Source organism: Micromesistius poutassou (genome assembly GCF_964030765.1).
Source record: "Micromesistius poutassou genome assembly, chromosome: 1".
NCBI lineage: Eukaryota > Metazoa > Chordata > Actinopteri > Gadiformes > Gadidae > Micromesistius > Micromesistius poutassou.
Window position 1 is genome coordinate 2,378,679 of NC_140271.1, and position 17,438 is coordinate 2,396,116.

Below are 17,438 nucleotides of genomic sequence, written 5' to 3' on the forward strand. Positions count from 1 at the left end.
TACAACACTTGTAATGTTGTATTTTATTTTTTTTAAGCGTAATTCCAATACAACATGTGTTTAACCAATTATACTATTTCAGAAATAAATGAATAACTATGTCAACGTCAACCAATGTCTGCGAAAATCTATATGATTATGTATGTTTTCTTTGCTGGTACACAAAAAAACAGGCACTGAGGAAAAAATAACCTAATAAATGGTCGCAACTGTTGCTAGTTTGGTCGCAGTCTTGAGCCCTGGCATATATGGAATTATGGCCGACATATCTATTATTTTAAATATCGTCCGATATGTCGACATCTGCCCTTTTTTACTCCCTAATATCGGTATTGGCATCGGCACCTAAAGTCCAGCATCGGTCAGGGTCCAATCCAGCCTATACAGTACTGGATGAGCTCTCTCTCTCTCTCTCTCTCTCTCTCTCTCTCTCTCTCTCTCTCTCTCTCTCTCTCTCTCTCTCTCTCTCTCTCTCTCTCTCTCTCTCTCTCTCTCTCTCTCTCTCTCTCTCTCTCTCTCTCTCTCTCTCTCTCTCTCTCCTTTGCTCATCCCTCTCCGAGTGGTTCTGGATGGGGTTTTGTGTGAGTCACGGGCTGACTTTTGTTCACAGGAAGGGGGTAGACAGACACTTCTTGACAAGGAGAGACGCCTCGGTGGACGCTTCTGACTCGTGTCTCGTCTCTGCTCTTGCCTCAGATGCCAGCCGCAGCTCTGCACCCACTCTTCTCTTGATAATGAGTCCATTTTAAAAGGCCCCACGCTTCTCATCCTATTGATCTGTACACTTTCTTTGTCTCGCTCTCCCTCTCCCACTCTCTCTCTTGTCCTTCTTAATTTATCTTTCTCTCTCAACCCACACATAAGTGAAAAAATTAACATCAATATGCCGCAGGAACAATTAGTAAAAGGAGAATGTCATTGTAAGCTACAGAGAGCGCAGGCATTTCTTCCCCTGAATATAATGAAATATTATTAACATGACTTAAATCCATTGGACAACCGTGAAATGATTGTGTAGCTGGTGCTAGAAGCTGATAGCACATAGCACTGTGGCTACGACCTGAATATGGAACTCGTTACATCGTACTTTGTGATAGATTAAGTGTCAAGAGGACCATCAATTAATTTTGACCTACATGTAAGAAAGGGCACGGATACTCCTCCGAGAATAGTTGTAGCTGCCAGTGAGTCTTAAAATGATTCCGTTGGTCAATCATTGGCTGTCTGCATTTTTTGCAGCCTGCGTAAAGCTCCAAACTAAACTAACTAAATAAGCAGGCTGTGCAAATGCCTGTTCCAATTCAAAGCCAATCTATGCAGAAGAGTGCAGGATTTAGCAGAAAGGGTATCCGTAGAATGTAGCAGATTTAAAATCGCATTAGTGGTCGGAAGTCTCGTTAATCTAGAGGGATATCTGCAGGCTGTAACTGTTCATAAAAAAAAACACCAATTCAATTATTGAACAGGGGATTATGGGATTCAAGTCACACTGTGGATGTGCTCTTTTCAACATCAGAATTACTTGTGTGTTCTGAAGACTTCCGCAATAATATTCGTATAGTCGTCTGGCCTAAACTATGAGGGGATGTATTTCCCTTTATTTTATACAATCTATGGTATTTCCCAGCAGATAAAGAAATTGCATTGTCATTTTTTTGTAAGCTCTTTTAAATACTTTTCTGGTGCTCAGCTCATTGAAGTGCAATGACAGATAATTGAGTTGCTAGGCACAGTGACAGTATTGTGGTGCTGGCAGTTCTTGTGAACTATAAAGCATTGTGACAAACATACAGCATCCAATCGCATCATCTCAACTACCAGATGGCTGTCTGCCCCCAGCCCTCCTACGGCCCTCCTCACAACTTGTACTTATACAATGAATTCTGCACTCTTAATGTAGTTTAAACTCCCACAAATACCAAAAAAAGCTATTGGCTATAAAAAAAGAAATGGGTGTTAACACAGAGCAAGCCAACAAAATAACCATGACCATGACCAATACTTAATGTGGTCATCATTAAGTCTAAGGCCAAAGATGACACATTCACACACACACACACACACACACACACACACACACACAGACACACATCTATTTATATCTATATATATATATCTATATATATATATATAGATATATATATATATAAAACTTCCTTCTAGTAGCGCTGGGGGAAATGAACATCAAGTGGTCCTCAAGTCCAACTGAATGGATATTCTATTTTGGACACGGTCACACGGAAAGACAAGACAAGAGTCTGCCAGTCTAAATCAGACCTCTGATGATATGTGGCCTGTGTGGCGTCTAGAATGGCATAGCCTTCTCGACCTTATCTTATAGCCAGTGCCCCTAGTAAACGGTAGGCTTAATGGCCTTTTAACGTTCACAAGCAAGGCAAACACCAGCTTTCCCCCGGCCCGGGTTTTACAAGATTCCACTCAGTACCTGGAAACCGCACTTCTCTCCTGCTGCTAATTGTGCCAAGTTAATGATTACACTATGCATATGGTCTAATCATCGCCCTTAATTGTGCAATGTTGTGACTTTAGTGCCCCACTTATCTAGAAAATATTAATAGAGACCACTTAAGAGAGAGCACAACACCGATAAACCCAGAGCAGGGATTTGTTATTCGCTAATGCCGCAAAAAGAAAAAAATAGTCTGTTTAATATTTAAAATGTTCCCCTTGGTTCTTAATGCTCCAAATACGATGGGGAATTGTTTCGGTGACTTTATGTTGTTGACAATTTAAGGATGTTGTGAAATCTTGTGCGGAACACAACACGATAGAATTATTTACAGTCAAATAAGTCTGTAGACTAGCATTAGTGTCAGAAATGTGCCCCAGGTGCCACTTATTGGACGACGATGTAACCGGGGTAGAAAACATTTGTATTGACCAAAGTCATCACTTGCAGGGAAAGTGCAGACTTTAACCTTTCTAGCATTTCAGTTAGGTTTGAATAATTACTTTTACATTTTAAAATGTGTCACGGATTTAATGAAATGCCTAAATTATAGGAGTGCAACGGTTTGCGTTGAATAAATGAAGACTTCAGATAATATCGGTGATTGTGGTGCTGAGAACATAAAGTTGCAGACTGCAGTCAATTTGGCAAATTTCCAATATGAAAAAAACTGTTACTGCGGTAAGGAAGAGAGTGAGTGGAGAGCAGCCTGTAGGTAGATCCCCCTGCATTCGCTTTGACAAATGCTTTAGGAAAAAAAAAAAGATAGATAAATCAGCCACCGTCCTGGTCGCGCATCTTTTAATAGTAGGAGCACTTCCAACACGCTGAGCGTTGATGGCACACCATCCAAATTCATGGCGAATGGGAAAGGAGCAAAGCAGGTGGGGACTAAACCTAAACAAATAACTAACTCTAACCTAATATAATTTAAATAGGGCAACATGGCTATGATTTTTGCACTTTATTGGCATATTTGTTTATTTTGTGTGATACTTAATTTTCAGTAAAAGTGTTTTTAATGAGAGATATACAATAGTATAAATATTATATTCTTTTATGTGAGGGCAGACACTGATGTTAGTGTAATTAAGGTAACAATACGGAAAATCTGGACTGGAAAAACCGAAAAAAAAACAGGAAACGATCCGAACTGTGTTTCACTTGAACCGTTGTACCACTACTCAATAAAAAGGTCCTACTTGTGACGATTTAGTAATCATTTTTTTCAAAAGGATCCATTACCTGCACGTTCTCCCTCAGGTCCGTGGCCTCCCGGAGCGGCTGGGTGGAGGCTCTGAAGAGCTCATCCACGACCTTGATGCCCGTGGTCTTGGTGGAGGTGTACTCCCGGGTCTTACGCCCCTTCCTCACAGATAGTCCCCTCTTATGGGCCTTGCCTCCTCCCCGTCTATTGGTGATGGCAATGTGAACAAACAAGGTGGTGTTGGCCAGAAACTCCCCTGTCAGAGACTGCAGGGGCACGTGTCTGTAGCCGGGCTGCAGACACTCGAACGGGATGGTGTACTGGCCGATGAACTCGTCTCCGATGTAGTCGTCGTCCAGCACCACGAAGCGCAGCGCGGCCAGTTCGGGCAAATTAATCTGAAACTCGAAGCTCTCGTCAAAAACTGGGTTGTCGCCGTTCTGGGACACGGTTTTCGTCCTCTGCTCGGCACAGTCGGCGGGGATGCCGTGGATCTCGGCGTAGATGTAAGGCTCCACCACGTCGCCCTTGGCAGCGGAGCCGCGGGGCTTGGGCAGGTTCTGCCCGCTGATGACCTTGATGTGGAGAAGCTGGGCAGACACCCCCGGGAGGGAGTCCCGGGCGTTTGCACTGAAGTAGGACACCTCCTCCCTCATGATGGCCGGGCGCAGCACATAGCCGCAGTTCCCGTTCTGTCTGAACCAGCCCAGGTTCAGGTCCATCATCAGGCCGGGGGTCTGGTAGTTCATGGCCACAATCTGGCAGCCACATTTCCAGAAGTCCTGGGGGTTTATGTTGCTCGCATCGATCCGCATGGGTGTGGGGTATATCCTGGAGAGAAAGCGCTTGTTATAGCAAACAAAATCCTCTGGGAATTCATTGGCAAACCTGTTTGCGTCCACCTCGTTGAAAGAGCATATTTCCCAGTATTTCTGTTCTTTCTTGGATATGTCAAAGTCCCTGAACTGAACTGACTTACAGAGGGAAACAAGGTCAGACAGCTCCCGACAAAGCCTGAGTCTCCTGCCCAAGCCATTTAGCTGGTCCTTCTCATTGGCCCCTAACCTCCGGGACATCTCTAGACCCTCCTCCTCATCTGTCACGTCCCCTTCGGACTCAGTACAGCTGGCAGGTAGCCTTTTACCCTTGATTAGGATTTTCCCTCTGAGTTTTTCTGGGGAGGGCAGGTAAATCTCCTCTTTGCTGGGAAGGTCTACATACAGCTTGTCCCCGAGGATCTTCTTTATGTGCTGGGCAATGACCCTCTGCTGGTGGATGCAACAGTGTGTCACCAAGCAAAGGATCAGCGGATACTCAGAGCTCTCGAAAGCATACTGGTTGATGATGTCGAGCACCTTAGAGAAAGCCAGCTGAGAGGCGACGGAGCTCCCCACGTACACCACTGGTTCATTATCCGGTCCGTCCCATACGATGACCTCCAGGCTACGGCAGCCCATCCGCAGTGCTCGGATGTAGCTGCTTATGTCTGAGGAGCCCCAGAAGTGGTCTTCGAGAAGGGACGCATTGTGTGAAGAGTTGATGTAGTAGTGGGATAAAGGTTGGGTCATGTCCTGGCACACACGCTTGTGCTGGGGATCAAAGATGTGGCACTCGGAGGAAAGGAGGTAGTGGGTGAAACCGTCGATGGAAAGGTAGCCTCGCTCCCTGCCTTCAGCGGATGGCTCAAACTTCTGAACAATTTCCCTGCACATGTCTTCGTTCACGCCCTCCACTCCCTGCTCCACCTCCACAAACAGCATTAAGTCCTTACTGTCCAAATACTCCTTATTACTGGAGAACTGCACCAGCAAGAAAAAAATCTCTGGACGCGTGCAAAGCTCACAATAGGCCTCCACAAATGTGTCCATGTTAATATCTTCTCCATATTGGTCTTTAGCCTTCTGGAGCTCCTTGAACTTGAGTTCTATCCTGGACTCTTTCATGCCTGGGTTGAGGCCTTTAATGATCTGAGTTGCACGGAACAGGTCTATGTGGCCGTCCTTCTCCATATCCGCGAGCTCAAACACAGAGCCGATCCAGGACGTTCGCAGGCTAGGCTGGCTTTGTTCCACCATGTCCACAGGGTGCCTGCCATACGACACCAAGTATCTCAGCCCCATCACCCACGTGCTGACAACGTCTGCAGTGCTGCCCACCAGGTCTAGTGACTCGTAGTTATCTCCGTAGATTATAGAGAAAGCACACTCGTCAGGGAACTGATCCGAAAGACCATTGCTGCGCAACACCGGCGTCTTCTTCCCAAGGCGCACCTCTTTAATGCTCTTGATCTCCAGTTTGGCCTTATCTGAGTCTTTCTTGGAGGGCTCCCAGCGCAGCCAATGCATGTCCGGGTCCAACAGGAAGTAGCGGTTGTACATGCGCGAATTGGAGCGCACTTTCTTCATCTCGCAGCCCTCCATCATGAAGGCCATGCAGGCGGCCGTGCTGCTGATCTTTCGGTCATTCGGCATGGAGCTGAAGGAGACAGTCTTCTTCCTTACTTGCCTCTGCTTGGAGCCATCCTGAAAAGAGAACCGGGGGTGGGGTAGGGAGACAAAGAGGAAAGAGGTTGTTTAATGACAGACTTTAAACTGTACAAAGAATATACATAAATATCACCAATCACCAGAAAATGTACAACTATAGCTCTGTCCTAAACACCTTGAATCCATGCTATCTTCCATAGGATATGAAACATATATTTGCTCTCCACTCATTTGGTGCTAAATGCATGAATTCTGAACAATACAGTTCTATATTAAGCGCCTTTCAACACACAGTGATAATGTTCCAGTTTATAAACAATCTTGTTTTTCAGTCTAAAGTGGAGCCCCTCTTTATTGAGCAACAACACACACATGTTGAATGACCCCATGCAATGCTTTTGGTGACACAACAATATTTCCGGTAAAACCTCCCCTCTAACTCTAGTTTTATTAATTTCACATTTCATGTTCTCACAGGACAATAGTCCTATAACCTATGCCATATGTTTTGGCATATATCTGATTATTTTACTTTATAATCCAGCCAAAAACCAAACACTACATTGGTTTGGCTTTAGTCTCAATAGTTGTTTTTAAGTTCAAAGTTAAGGCCTTGCTTCACATTACCCAATTGCTCCAAGTAAATGTTTCCAAGACTTCAACATTTGTATCGACCTATTTAAAGTTAATTGAATGAATGACAAATTCAATAAGCAAGCATCACGTCAGAAAACAATAGGACCCCTTATGAAAATGTATTCATGACACATCATGTCACACATCGTGCCACTGTGACTTGAAGTGTGCGTGGGAAGGGTGGTCTCATCTGAGGAACCAAGCTTGATGTTGAACTGTGTCAGCCCTTGAATGCTTTCACTCCAGTGCTGAGATCAAGTGAAATCTCTCTGCCAAAATTGAACAGTGTGGTGTAGTAGTAGGGACACGTGTTCGCCTGACCTATTAGACAACCCCCATCTATGCAGGCCCTGATTATTCTCCTTCAGGGCGTGGTTCCTGAAAACCCCCTTTTCGGGTCATCCGTCTTGCAGCTTATGGCCAGGGGGAGATGCCACAAGACCACTCATCAAGATTAACGAGCACCACTTGCCACCAAGCCCGAAAATGACACAATCATCTGTCTCCCTTTGTGCCCTTGTTTGACGACCTCTCTCTCTCCTATTTGACTAGAACCAACAATCCAATAGTTGTCAGACAAATGCCGCTACTGCTTTGGACAACCTTTGGCACCCGTAATATATTTTTGTTTGGGGATTCTCAAACATGTTCTTGATGGTTTATCCTCTCGATGGGGTGTGCTCTGGTCTAGAGGGGCAGGGGACCACCCAGATGAACAGGTCAACACACACCAGGTAATAAAGCAGTCGACTGAACCGTAATAATGGTCGTAAGTATCACCAGGGCACACACAAAGGGACCACAGGCGATACAAGAGCTGCAATCATTCCCACAAGTCTATTTTCTCCCCTCTCTGAGAAATATTATTTTTTTGCATGCCATGCAGTTGTTTGAGAAGTTGCCATGGATCCTGTATAAACTGTAAAAATATAAGCCAACTCTGAGCCCAGAAGAATATGTTCTGTTGGTTCAGCTGGAACATGAACATCATCCTGTGACTCTTGCAACAGTTAATTCAGGGCAAGAAAAATAACGTGTCAACCACATCAGACACGGCTGAGAGGACTGCTGGACCAAAGCCCATGCGTCATGGCTAATTTCATGTGGGCTGGCTGCTGTTGTTCTGCAGCCAATCAACACTCCCCGTGTATCCCAAAATACTGTCCAACCCTTACCAGCACCAGCATAATCATTGCCCCCTACACAATCCACCCCACTTCTCTCCTCCCAGTGATGACTCTTAGTCATCAGGAGGCTCAAGTTGGCATATCCTGGGGCTAAAAAAGAGCTCTCGTATTGCATGTGTTGTGTGGGTGTTGCCGTACATCACGTTGTAGGAATTATACCGAGAGGAATTCTGTGGCACAAAGAAAGCAGCTTGTTTGTGGGGCGGAAGGGAGGACAGAGAAGGAAGGGATCTGGTCAGCGTGATTGTTTCCAGACCCTCCATGGGGAAGTGCAGTTACCAGCAAGAGGTCAACGGGTGCAAAGGGTAACCATGTGTTTCATTAGCAGGTGGTCGTAATTAGCTGGCAATCTCACACGGGCATCAAACTGTTGCCAGAGATCTGGACCCTTAATCAAAACCAAGCGGCCATGTTGCCCAGAGCAGGTCACATTCCAGGAGAATGATCATTGATCGTTCTCTTCTCACGACGGGACTTGAATGCTGGCATTGATTCAGTCATGTGGTGCCGATAGGAGTGAGTAGTTGCACTAATAGACCCGACTCTTCACTCATCAGTCCTGATTGGGTTGCTTCCACTCCTTTTCCCTTATTATTTGACCCTCTTCACTCCCTTCCTTAATCTACTACTCTTTTCGTCAACTTATCGTCACACTCACAATCTTTTCATTTCTTATCATTGCCCCCCCCCCCCCCCCCCCTCCACCCCCTTCCAACATGGAGATGGAGCATCACACTGAATCCAGGTGACACGGACCATCAAATGTGTAAATTGGTATAAAAATATTGAATGACATAATGTGTTTTCTTCACATACACTTCAGTTGTCAGCAGTAACCACGAATATGTATATAGATACATGTTATATGTTAAAAAGCACCGTCTTCTGTATGGAACCATTTAGCAGGACGGATGGATAGATGGGCAACGTAGCAGCGAGAAGGGTTCAAAGTTCACACGCTGCGGGTTAATGGGCTTGTTGGGCCTGCTGCAAGAAATCATGTATAATTGGAGGACTCCCCCCGCCCCCCGCCCCCCATCCAGCTCTCCACCACCCCTACCCCCACCCCCACCCCAGGGCCTGACCATCTCTTCCTGTGGGACTGCGAAAAAAAGAGCTTCATCCAGTGGGGAGGAAAAAAAACCAAAACACCCACCTCACACCCACAACCCCCTCGACCGCTCGGCTGAGTCACTCACTAAACCGCACGCTCCCCAGCCTCATAGATACTGTTGTGGTAATACTGTTCTCCGAGGAGGGAAGGAAGCCAGGCGCGGCTTTGGGGAGTCTTGCCCATAGAGCTGGAATAGGATCAGTGGGGTATTGTGGAATCGCTGAATGAGCCGCTGGTGCGGGAGATATGGGGAGGAGAGGGAGGAGAGGAGAGGGGGGAGGGGGGGGAGGAGGTGGAAGGAGGTGGGGGGGGGATCAAGGCACGGGAGCAGAACAAAGCCAGGGCTTGATGACATTCTCTCTTCACACACACACACGTACACAGAAGAGTGAATGGTGTGTGTGTTTGTAGGCGTGTGTGTTTATGGATCTGTGTGTGTGTGTGTGTGTGTGTGCGTGTGTGTGTGTGTGTGTGTTTGTGTGTATGTGTCAGAGAGAGTGTGAGAGAGTGTGAGTGTGAGTGTGTGTGTGTGTGTGTGTGTGAATATTCAGTCATGGCTGACTACATTACCATAAAAGCCAAAACAAACATCTTTTCCGAAAGCGCTAGAAACCCAAGCGCTTTAACGCTGCCGCGACTACATCTCAACATGCCATTCAGCATTTCATCAAGAACAAACAGCCTATTCACACCAAAACACTCGGCGTAAAAAAATAAAAGTGAAGTGAGACGAAATCTGTTTTTTTTTGTTTTTGTTTCTATGTACACATTTTTATTTAAGAAAACTCCCACACACAAACACACTCACGCGCAAACTATTCGGGCATCTTTGGCCACAGCGAGGCCAAAGAGAGGTCCTGCCTGCCCGGGAGGATCTCACAGCTCAGTGGGCTGTGATTGGCTGGACACGAGGCCAGACTCCAGCAGCCCCCCCCCCCCCCGCGGGCTGCGACGCCACTGCTCCCCGCGTTGGGAGCTCATTACGTGGACTGACATCTGAATCCCCCTGCTGCTGCTGCTGGAGCTCCAGGCTGACTTCACTCACAATCATGCAACAGGTTGCTGCAGCACTGTTGCCATGTATAATGTAGCCGGCATACATCATGTATAATGTAGCCGGCATACATGATGTAGCGTAGGCCTGGGACAATACAGTATACGCCAGTACGATACAGTATAATAGTAGAGTATAGTGTAGGGAAATGTGTACAATAGAGAACAGATACAGTTGTACGATATAGTCAAAACGGTCTCTATCGTGGTTTGACTCATATTTAATGGATCGTATTTGAACAGTGTGTTGTGATTAATAACATCAAAGTCTGCTTCTTGCGTAATTGGAACAGGAATCCTGCAAGGAACTGTCTTGGGTCCCATCCTTTTCAGTTTGTATATCAACCACTTGCCAGAAATATGCCCTGGTACAGGTCTTCAGATGTATGCTGATACAGTTGTCCATGTATCCGGCAAAACCTGTGATGCTGTTGCAGATAAGCTGACCAAAAGCTTAGTCAGTTCAATTTAAATAGTCACGCTAAAAAGATTTGTAAAATGATTAAGGCAAACCTTAGCGGTTTCAAGATGGAAAGAAATTGCTTGACATTTGAATGTGCCTCGCTGTTCTTAAACTCAATGACACTTTCAGATCTGTCCTATGGTTTAGCTACCTGGTCCAAGGCCAAACAGTCAGTAATTAAATCCATAGAGTGCCTCTACAATCAGGCTCTGAAAATCATGGACAAAAAGCAAATTAGGTACCATCATTGCCGCAGCTTAAGTAAATACAACATTCGTTTTGCAAACTTTATTGATTTCGACTAGGTAAAGCTTGTGTTTAAATGTTTAAATAGACTTGCTCCTCAGCCTCTCTGTAAATACATTAAGAGACTACAGAGCTGCAGCAGATCCACCAGATCAGCTTCAAGTGGCAACTGTAAAGTTTCATTCTGCAAAACATCTTTCGCTCAGACAGCTTTTTCTGTGAAAGGAGCAAAGTCCTTGAACTCGCTACCTGATCACTGCAAATTTCCTGCAAATTTCAACATTTTTAAGAGAGCTACCAAATCCTGGTTAATTCAGCAACAAACTTGTACTCAATTGTCTGTAACTATGTTACTACTATGTTGTACTTAGTTTATCTTCGTCTTACCTTGTGCTTCATTGCACCTCGCTGTACTGTGTTTAACTTTATTTTCACCTAATTGTTTTGTTTTTTGAATCTCTTTTTTTTTCCACAAAAGCCCTGCTAGGGACGGGTGTTGCAAATTAGCATCCGCTATAAGCACTATGATACTTGCATTGGATAGCTGTTCTCAGTTTGTCTATGTACACTGTATCTGTCCCTATCAAATAAACCATAAATAAATAAATAGTATAGCACAATACACTTTGGTGCGATAAAGATATACACTGTAGTACAATATAGTAAAGTTCAATACAATATCGTATATTGTATACTGTATGTGTATGGCATACAGTATACACTATAGTACAATACAGTATAGTACAGTACAGTTCAGCGCAGTTCAACAATAATTAAGAATTAACTTAAATATCGTATAGTATATACAACACAGTATAGTACAATCAAATATAGTATAGTCTAGTATAGTCTGTGGGGACAGGGATAAGACAGGGATGTGAGATAGTCAACTGCCAATCAATAGGTGGAGGAGGAAGAGAGAGCGAGAGAAGGAGAGAAAGAGAAGATGAGGTAAATGAATGTGTGCGATAAGGCAAACAAAAAGGACTTCTAGGAGGTGTGGACGAGGGGAAGAAACACAAAGAGGAGAGGAGGCAGGGAGACAAACAACAGAATAAGATAACCAGAGAGAAGGAGAGCCGGGGAGAGTTAGAAAAAACAGACGTCTGGCTGCCGCCTGTCAATGTTCGGGATGATGCAATAATAAAAGGAATCCATCACCGCTGCCAATGCTGGGGAGTAATGTGGCTTTCATCGATTTGCTGGGCTTATCCTATTCTCTGGCCGTCACATTACTGACTACAATACACTTACCATTGTCAGTTCACCACCACTTATTATCAGCCCTTCCCTCACTGCTCCCCCTGGCCAGCGTGGAGTGGAGAGTGGAGCACATTGGTCTATTTGTGTGTGTGTGTGTGTGTGTGTGTGTGTGTGTTATATGTGTGTGCGTTAAGTGAGTGAGTGAGTTGGTGGGTGGGTGAGTGGGTTGGTGAGTCAGTGAGTGAGTGAGTGGGTGAGTGAGTGAGTGGGTGTGTGTGTGGCATTTCTAATGGATGGCCTCGGGTGTTCGAAATGCACTGGGTTTGAGTTCCCAACGACCTCTCGTGGGCATCCTCCTTGAGCAAGACGCGCTAAGCCCTGCATTGCGCCTGAGTGACACCTGAATCTGAATCAGTTTTGGATTAAAAGCGTGCTACACAGTGGTGTGAATCCTTGGGTATCTCCCGTTTTGATTCGCGTTTGATTCTTGATGTCACGATTTAATTCAAACTATTCCTGATTGAAAATGGGATTCAGTACATAGGCTCACTTCAGGAGCGACTCTGACCCTCTGGGCGCTAAGAAAGACGATCCACCACCAACATCTTATCAGGGTGTCTACACAGCACGGTGACCCTGAGAGGAGGACAATGGTCCTGCACACACACACACACACACAGACACACACACACACACTCAATCACACCTATACACGCATGCAGGCACACAGAGACACATTCAGTGTTTGTTTGTGTATGTGTGTGTGTGTGTGTGTGTGTGTCTCTCTCTGTTCTCAAACTGACCTGTGCATGTGTGCTCTCCTATGTGAAATGCAGATAGCCAGGTGGTCCATTGTGTGTGTGTGTGTGTGTGTGTGTGTGTGTGTGTGTGTGTGTGTGTGTGTGTGTGTGTGTGTGTGTGTGTGTGTGTGTGTGTGTGTACGCCTTGAAAATCAATTCCCATTTTGATGTTTGCGTCCCCTTTGTGCCACAGACAATAAGGGGGGAAGGTTGATAATAAGCCACACTGCATCACTCTGAAACCCACCCATTACTCCCCCGCACATCTCCCACTCCCTAATGATTATTGTAAGGGTGGAGCAAAGATTCAATATTATCCTTTATTGCACGGGTTTGATTAATACCCAATTCTGATTGGCCAATCACTGCATTCAGGGATTCTGCGATCGCTCAATTACCGACCATTTCAACGCTATTTCAAAAGCAACCATTGTGTTGTCGCTTGAGGTAGTAAACGATGGCATGGGTGCTAAAACTAATCACAGTCACATACCGTTTTTTAAATGTCCATATTACTTCAACGTAATGACATTGTGCTATATATATAAATATATATAAAAATCGATATTGTGTAAAATTCCCCATAATTATGGTGATAATAAATGGTTGTTCCATATCGTCCCCGCCCTAGGCCGTCCCCCGCCGCAGCGACCAGAGGAAGGCGGCAGTGTGAGCAGGAGGGGAGTGGGGAGCGGTGGGGGCGTTCCCGGGGTAGGTCGGAGCGGTGGAAGCGTTCCCGGGTAGGTCGGGAACACCGTCCCGCCCCAGCCTCCGTCGTAACACGGAGGCTGCTGTTAGGGGCTCCGTTCACTCTGGCTGGCCGTCGGGGGGGGGGGGGGGGGGGGGAGGTACGGTCGATACGTACGGGGGGGTTGGACGCGTCAGGGCTTGTCCGGGGAAGTCGACTGAGGTCGTAAATCAAAAAGTCGTCCTAAACCTGAATCTCAATCCACTGGGATGTGGCGTGCGCAGGCACACACGCACGCACGCACGCACGCACGCACACACGCACACACACACAAACACACAAACACACAAACACACATGCGTGCGTGCGTGTGTGTGCTCAAAACTTTCATATGCAGACCCCTCTCACTCACACAGACAGATACACACACAAACAGACACACACACACACACACACACACACACACAGGGACACACCCACACACACACAGGGACACACCCACACACAAACCTATCTCTCCCATGCGTAAGCCAGTGCTTCTCTTCGGTTGTTTTCTCTGCCGCCCGCCACACCTCTGCATCTCCCTCTGGGGCCAATTATCTCACACACACACACCCTCATCTCCAAGGAACCTTGCGGTGGCCAAGGATGTGCACTGCAAACATGCATTGATGTGCATCACACTGCACTTAATATGTCCCTATGTCATGTGCGCTCTCTTGTGTGCAGTGTCGGGGTGTGTGTGTGTGTGTGTGTGTGTGTGTGTGTGTGTCTTCGCGGGCGGAGCAACTACACATCTTTCTTTTGTTTCCTCCGGGGTTAAGTGGCCCCTACCTCCATTGACCCCCCCCCCCACCACTCCTGCGCCTATAGCAAGGGGTCAGCGCCCCTGCAGCCTCTTAAGCCCCTCCCCTTCGGCTCTCCACATGTTTGCATGAAAAGGCTGCTGTAATTATCATTGATTTATATCTATCTTCTACTGCTACGTTCTCCTCTCGCTTAAAAAGCGCAGGGAGAGTTAGAGAGAGTTAGAGAGAGAGGGAGAGAGGGAGAGAGAGAGAGAGAGGGAGGGAGTTAGAGAGAGAGAGATCGAGAGCGCGGGGGGAGAGTGAGTCACGGTCCTTGCATGGAGCTCTAATCACTGTCCTTGTCTCTCTAGTCCAGTTCACCTCTGCACCTGTCCACTCAACACCCCCTCAGGCCACCGCCGCCGCCGCGCTCACTCTGCGGGGATTGTCTGCCCGGGCACACCGCGCACCGCGTCCACAAAGCCGCAGAAAAGCTGAATTTGAGTAATGATGGTGTAATCCCCGGGATGACACAGAACAAGAGAGAGAGAGAGAGAGGGAGAGAGAAAGAGCATGAAAGAGAGAGAGAGAGAGAGACAGAGAGAACGAGAGCGAGAGAGTGTTAAAAGAGAGAAAGGGAAAAACGGGGAGACCTTGATTGAGTCAAGCCTGCCGGCAGTTGGTTGTGTTCTGTCCCGTTCGCCTCTCTTTTAGGGTATTTGAAGGTTATAATGACCTTGCTCGGGCTCACGTTCGCGGTTTGCCTGTGTACCTCGATGTGTGTGTGGTTGCGTGTGTTTGTGTGTGTGTGTGTGTGTGTGTGCGTGCGTGTGTGTGTGCATTTGTGTGTGAGAGAATGTAACACTCGCTTGTGTGTGATTTGGCAATCCATTAATCTAATGTATTTGTTCATTATTGACACAGCGGGGACAGGCCAGTGTGTGTGTGTGTGTGCGTGCGTGCGTGCGTGCGTGCGTGCGTGCGTGCGTGCGTGCGTGAGGGGTGATGCAGCCACACGTGGTCTTCACCTCTGGGCACATAGGATTTCTGGGTGGTGGGTTGTGGTGGGTGGTCTTAAAGTTATTAAAAGACGTTGGGATCCAAACCCCTTTGGGGGCAGGCTATACATAAAACAGCATTTTGGTCTCACATTCCTGGCTTCACTATCACTCCGCATCCTTATCTAGGTGTGTGTGTGTGTGTGTGTGTGTGTGTGTGTGTGTGTGTGTGTGTGTGTGTGTGTGTGTGTGCAAGTGTTTGTTTGCTAATGCTGAGCATGTTTGCCCGGATCTATGGAAAAGAGGAGCGCTATGTTGAATTAACATATCTCTCTCTCACTCTCTCTCTCTCTCTCTCTCTCTCATTTGTTCTCCATTACCGGCTCTGGTGCCCTCCAACACGTAACCTTAGCCGTCCCTCTTTTGTTTTATTGCAACCCTGCTTTAATTCCATTTCCTCCCTTCCCCTCATTGTCTTGCCTTTACCCTTCCCCCCCCTCCCCCCCACCACCACCCCCCCCCCCCTCCCTCCCTCCCTCCCTCCCTCTCTCTCTCTCCCTCTCTCTCCTATTGCCGCTCGCCCTGGCAGCGGTGATGAAGACATGAGATTGATACGGGTGAAACAATTAAAGGCCACACCAGCCGTGGCGGCGTGGCCCTCCCTCCTACCCGCGCGGGAGGTGGGGGGGGGGGGGGGGGGCGGGGAGGAGGGGAGGCGGGTGGAAATGATCCATCACCGCCGCGGTATCATCCGACACAGGCAGCTGTTCTCCAGCCGGTCACAATGAATTGTCTGCTAGCTAGGGGCTTGGGGGAGGGGGGGAGAGGGGGGAGTGGGGAGTGGGGGGGGGATAGATAGAATGGGGGAGGAGGTGGGTGGATGATGGGGAGACGGCGCTGCGGAGGAATGTAGCCTGGGTACGGCAAAAAAACAACAACACATACACATATACGCACACAGGCACAAGCGCACAAGCATGTGTGCGCGGCCGGCTGACGTGGGGCTGCACACGTGCGGCTGGTGAGGGGTGGGTGGACACACAGTGTGTGTACGGGGGGAGACAGACAGACGTACGGACCCCGCACCCCCACACAAAGCAGTACAAGGACGGCTGACTTTGTGCTGAAGGTTAACACGCTGTGGAGAGAAGACACACACTCTCTTAGAACTGCGACTATTTTTAACGAGACCCAATGTTGTTGTTTTTTTTAGCATCTTACGTTTCCGTTGACTTTGTTTCTTTTGCTCCCCTAGGTTGCCTGCTACATACATTGTACGACCACTGTTGTGGCCCCCTCATGACTGTATGTTATGTTCGATTATGTCATGTTGTATCACCTGTATTTTGTGTGGTTGTCCCTTTCCTTACCTTATACCTGATCTGTTCTGTTTATTACCTCGCCTCACCTTCACTGAACACCTTATCTTCGCTTGCTTTATATCAGATCTGTTATATTTGATTCATTTCCTTTCCTTACCATATACCTGATCTGTTGTGTTGTATTACCTTACCTCATCTTAACTTAATAACCACCGAAACTTACTTTAGACCAGCGCTGTTCCTTTATATCCCTTTCCTTTCATTACCCTATACCTGATCTGTTCTGTAGCATTACCTTACCTCATCTCTACCTTAACTTACTTCATAGCAGAGATCAGCTGCACTACACTAAGTGATGTTATCTAATCTTCAACAATAGCCTATTGCCTGACGCCACTGTGTGCCGGGGCACCTCAGTGTCAGAGCGTCGAAGTGTCTTGTTTATCAGCAGCCCACAGAGGCTGGGGAAGAATGAGAGTCCGCGACTAACAGCAAATGTCAACCCCCCCCCCCCCCCCCACCTTCCCCTTTCCCCTGTCCCCACCCATCCCTTACCGAACATCTCCTTGGCATTTAGCCTGCACCTCTCACTGTAAGATACAGTGATTCATGTGAAATGACTTCTGATGAGGAATGATTAAACGCAGCTATGGAGAAAAGCAATCAGACACACACACACACGGGCACACACACACACACACACACACACACACACACAGGTAGTATAGCATTAAGCCCTCAGTGCCGTTGAGCCTATAGGTATGAAACACAACAGTA

At 47.0% G+C, this 17,438-nt stretch overlaps 1 protein-coding gene across 1 annotated transcript in view; it reads right to left on the minus strand.

Annotated features, from left to right (window-relative positions):
* The window catches only part of LOC311347887 (inactive phospholipase C-like protein 2), a 76,535-nt gene that overhangs the window by 29,296 nt on the left and 29,801 nt on the right, over positions 1-17,438 (minus strand). The window contains exon 2 of the mRNA XM_084470021.1: positions 3,716-6,199. Coding sequence (XP_084326147.1) covers positions 3,716-6,199 — 2,484 coding nt within the window. The remainder of the gene's footprint in view (positions 1-3,715; positions 6,200-17,438) is intronic.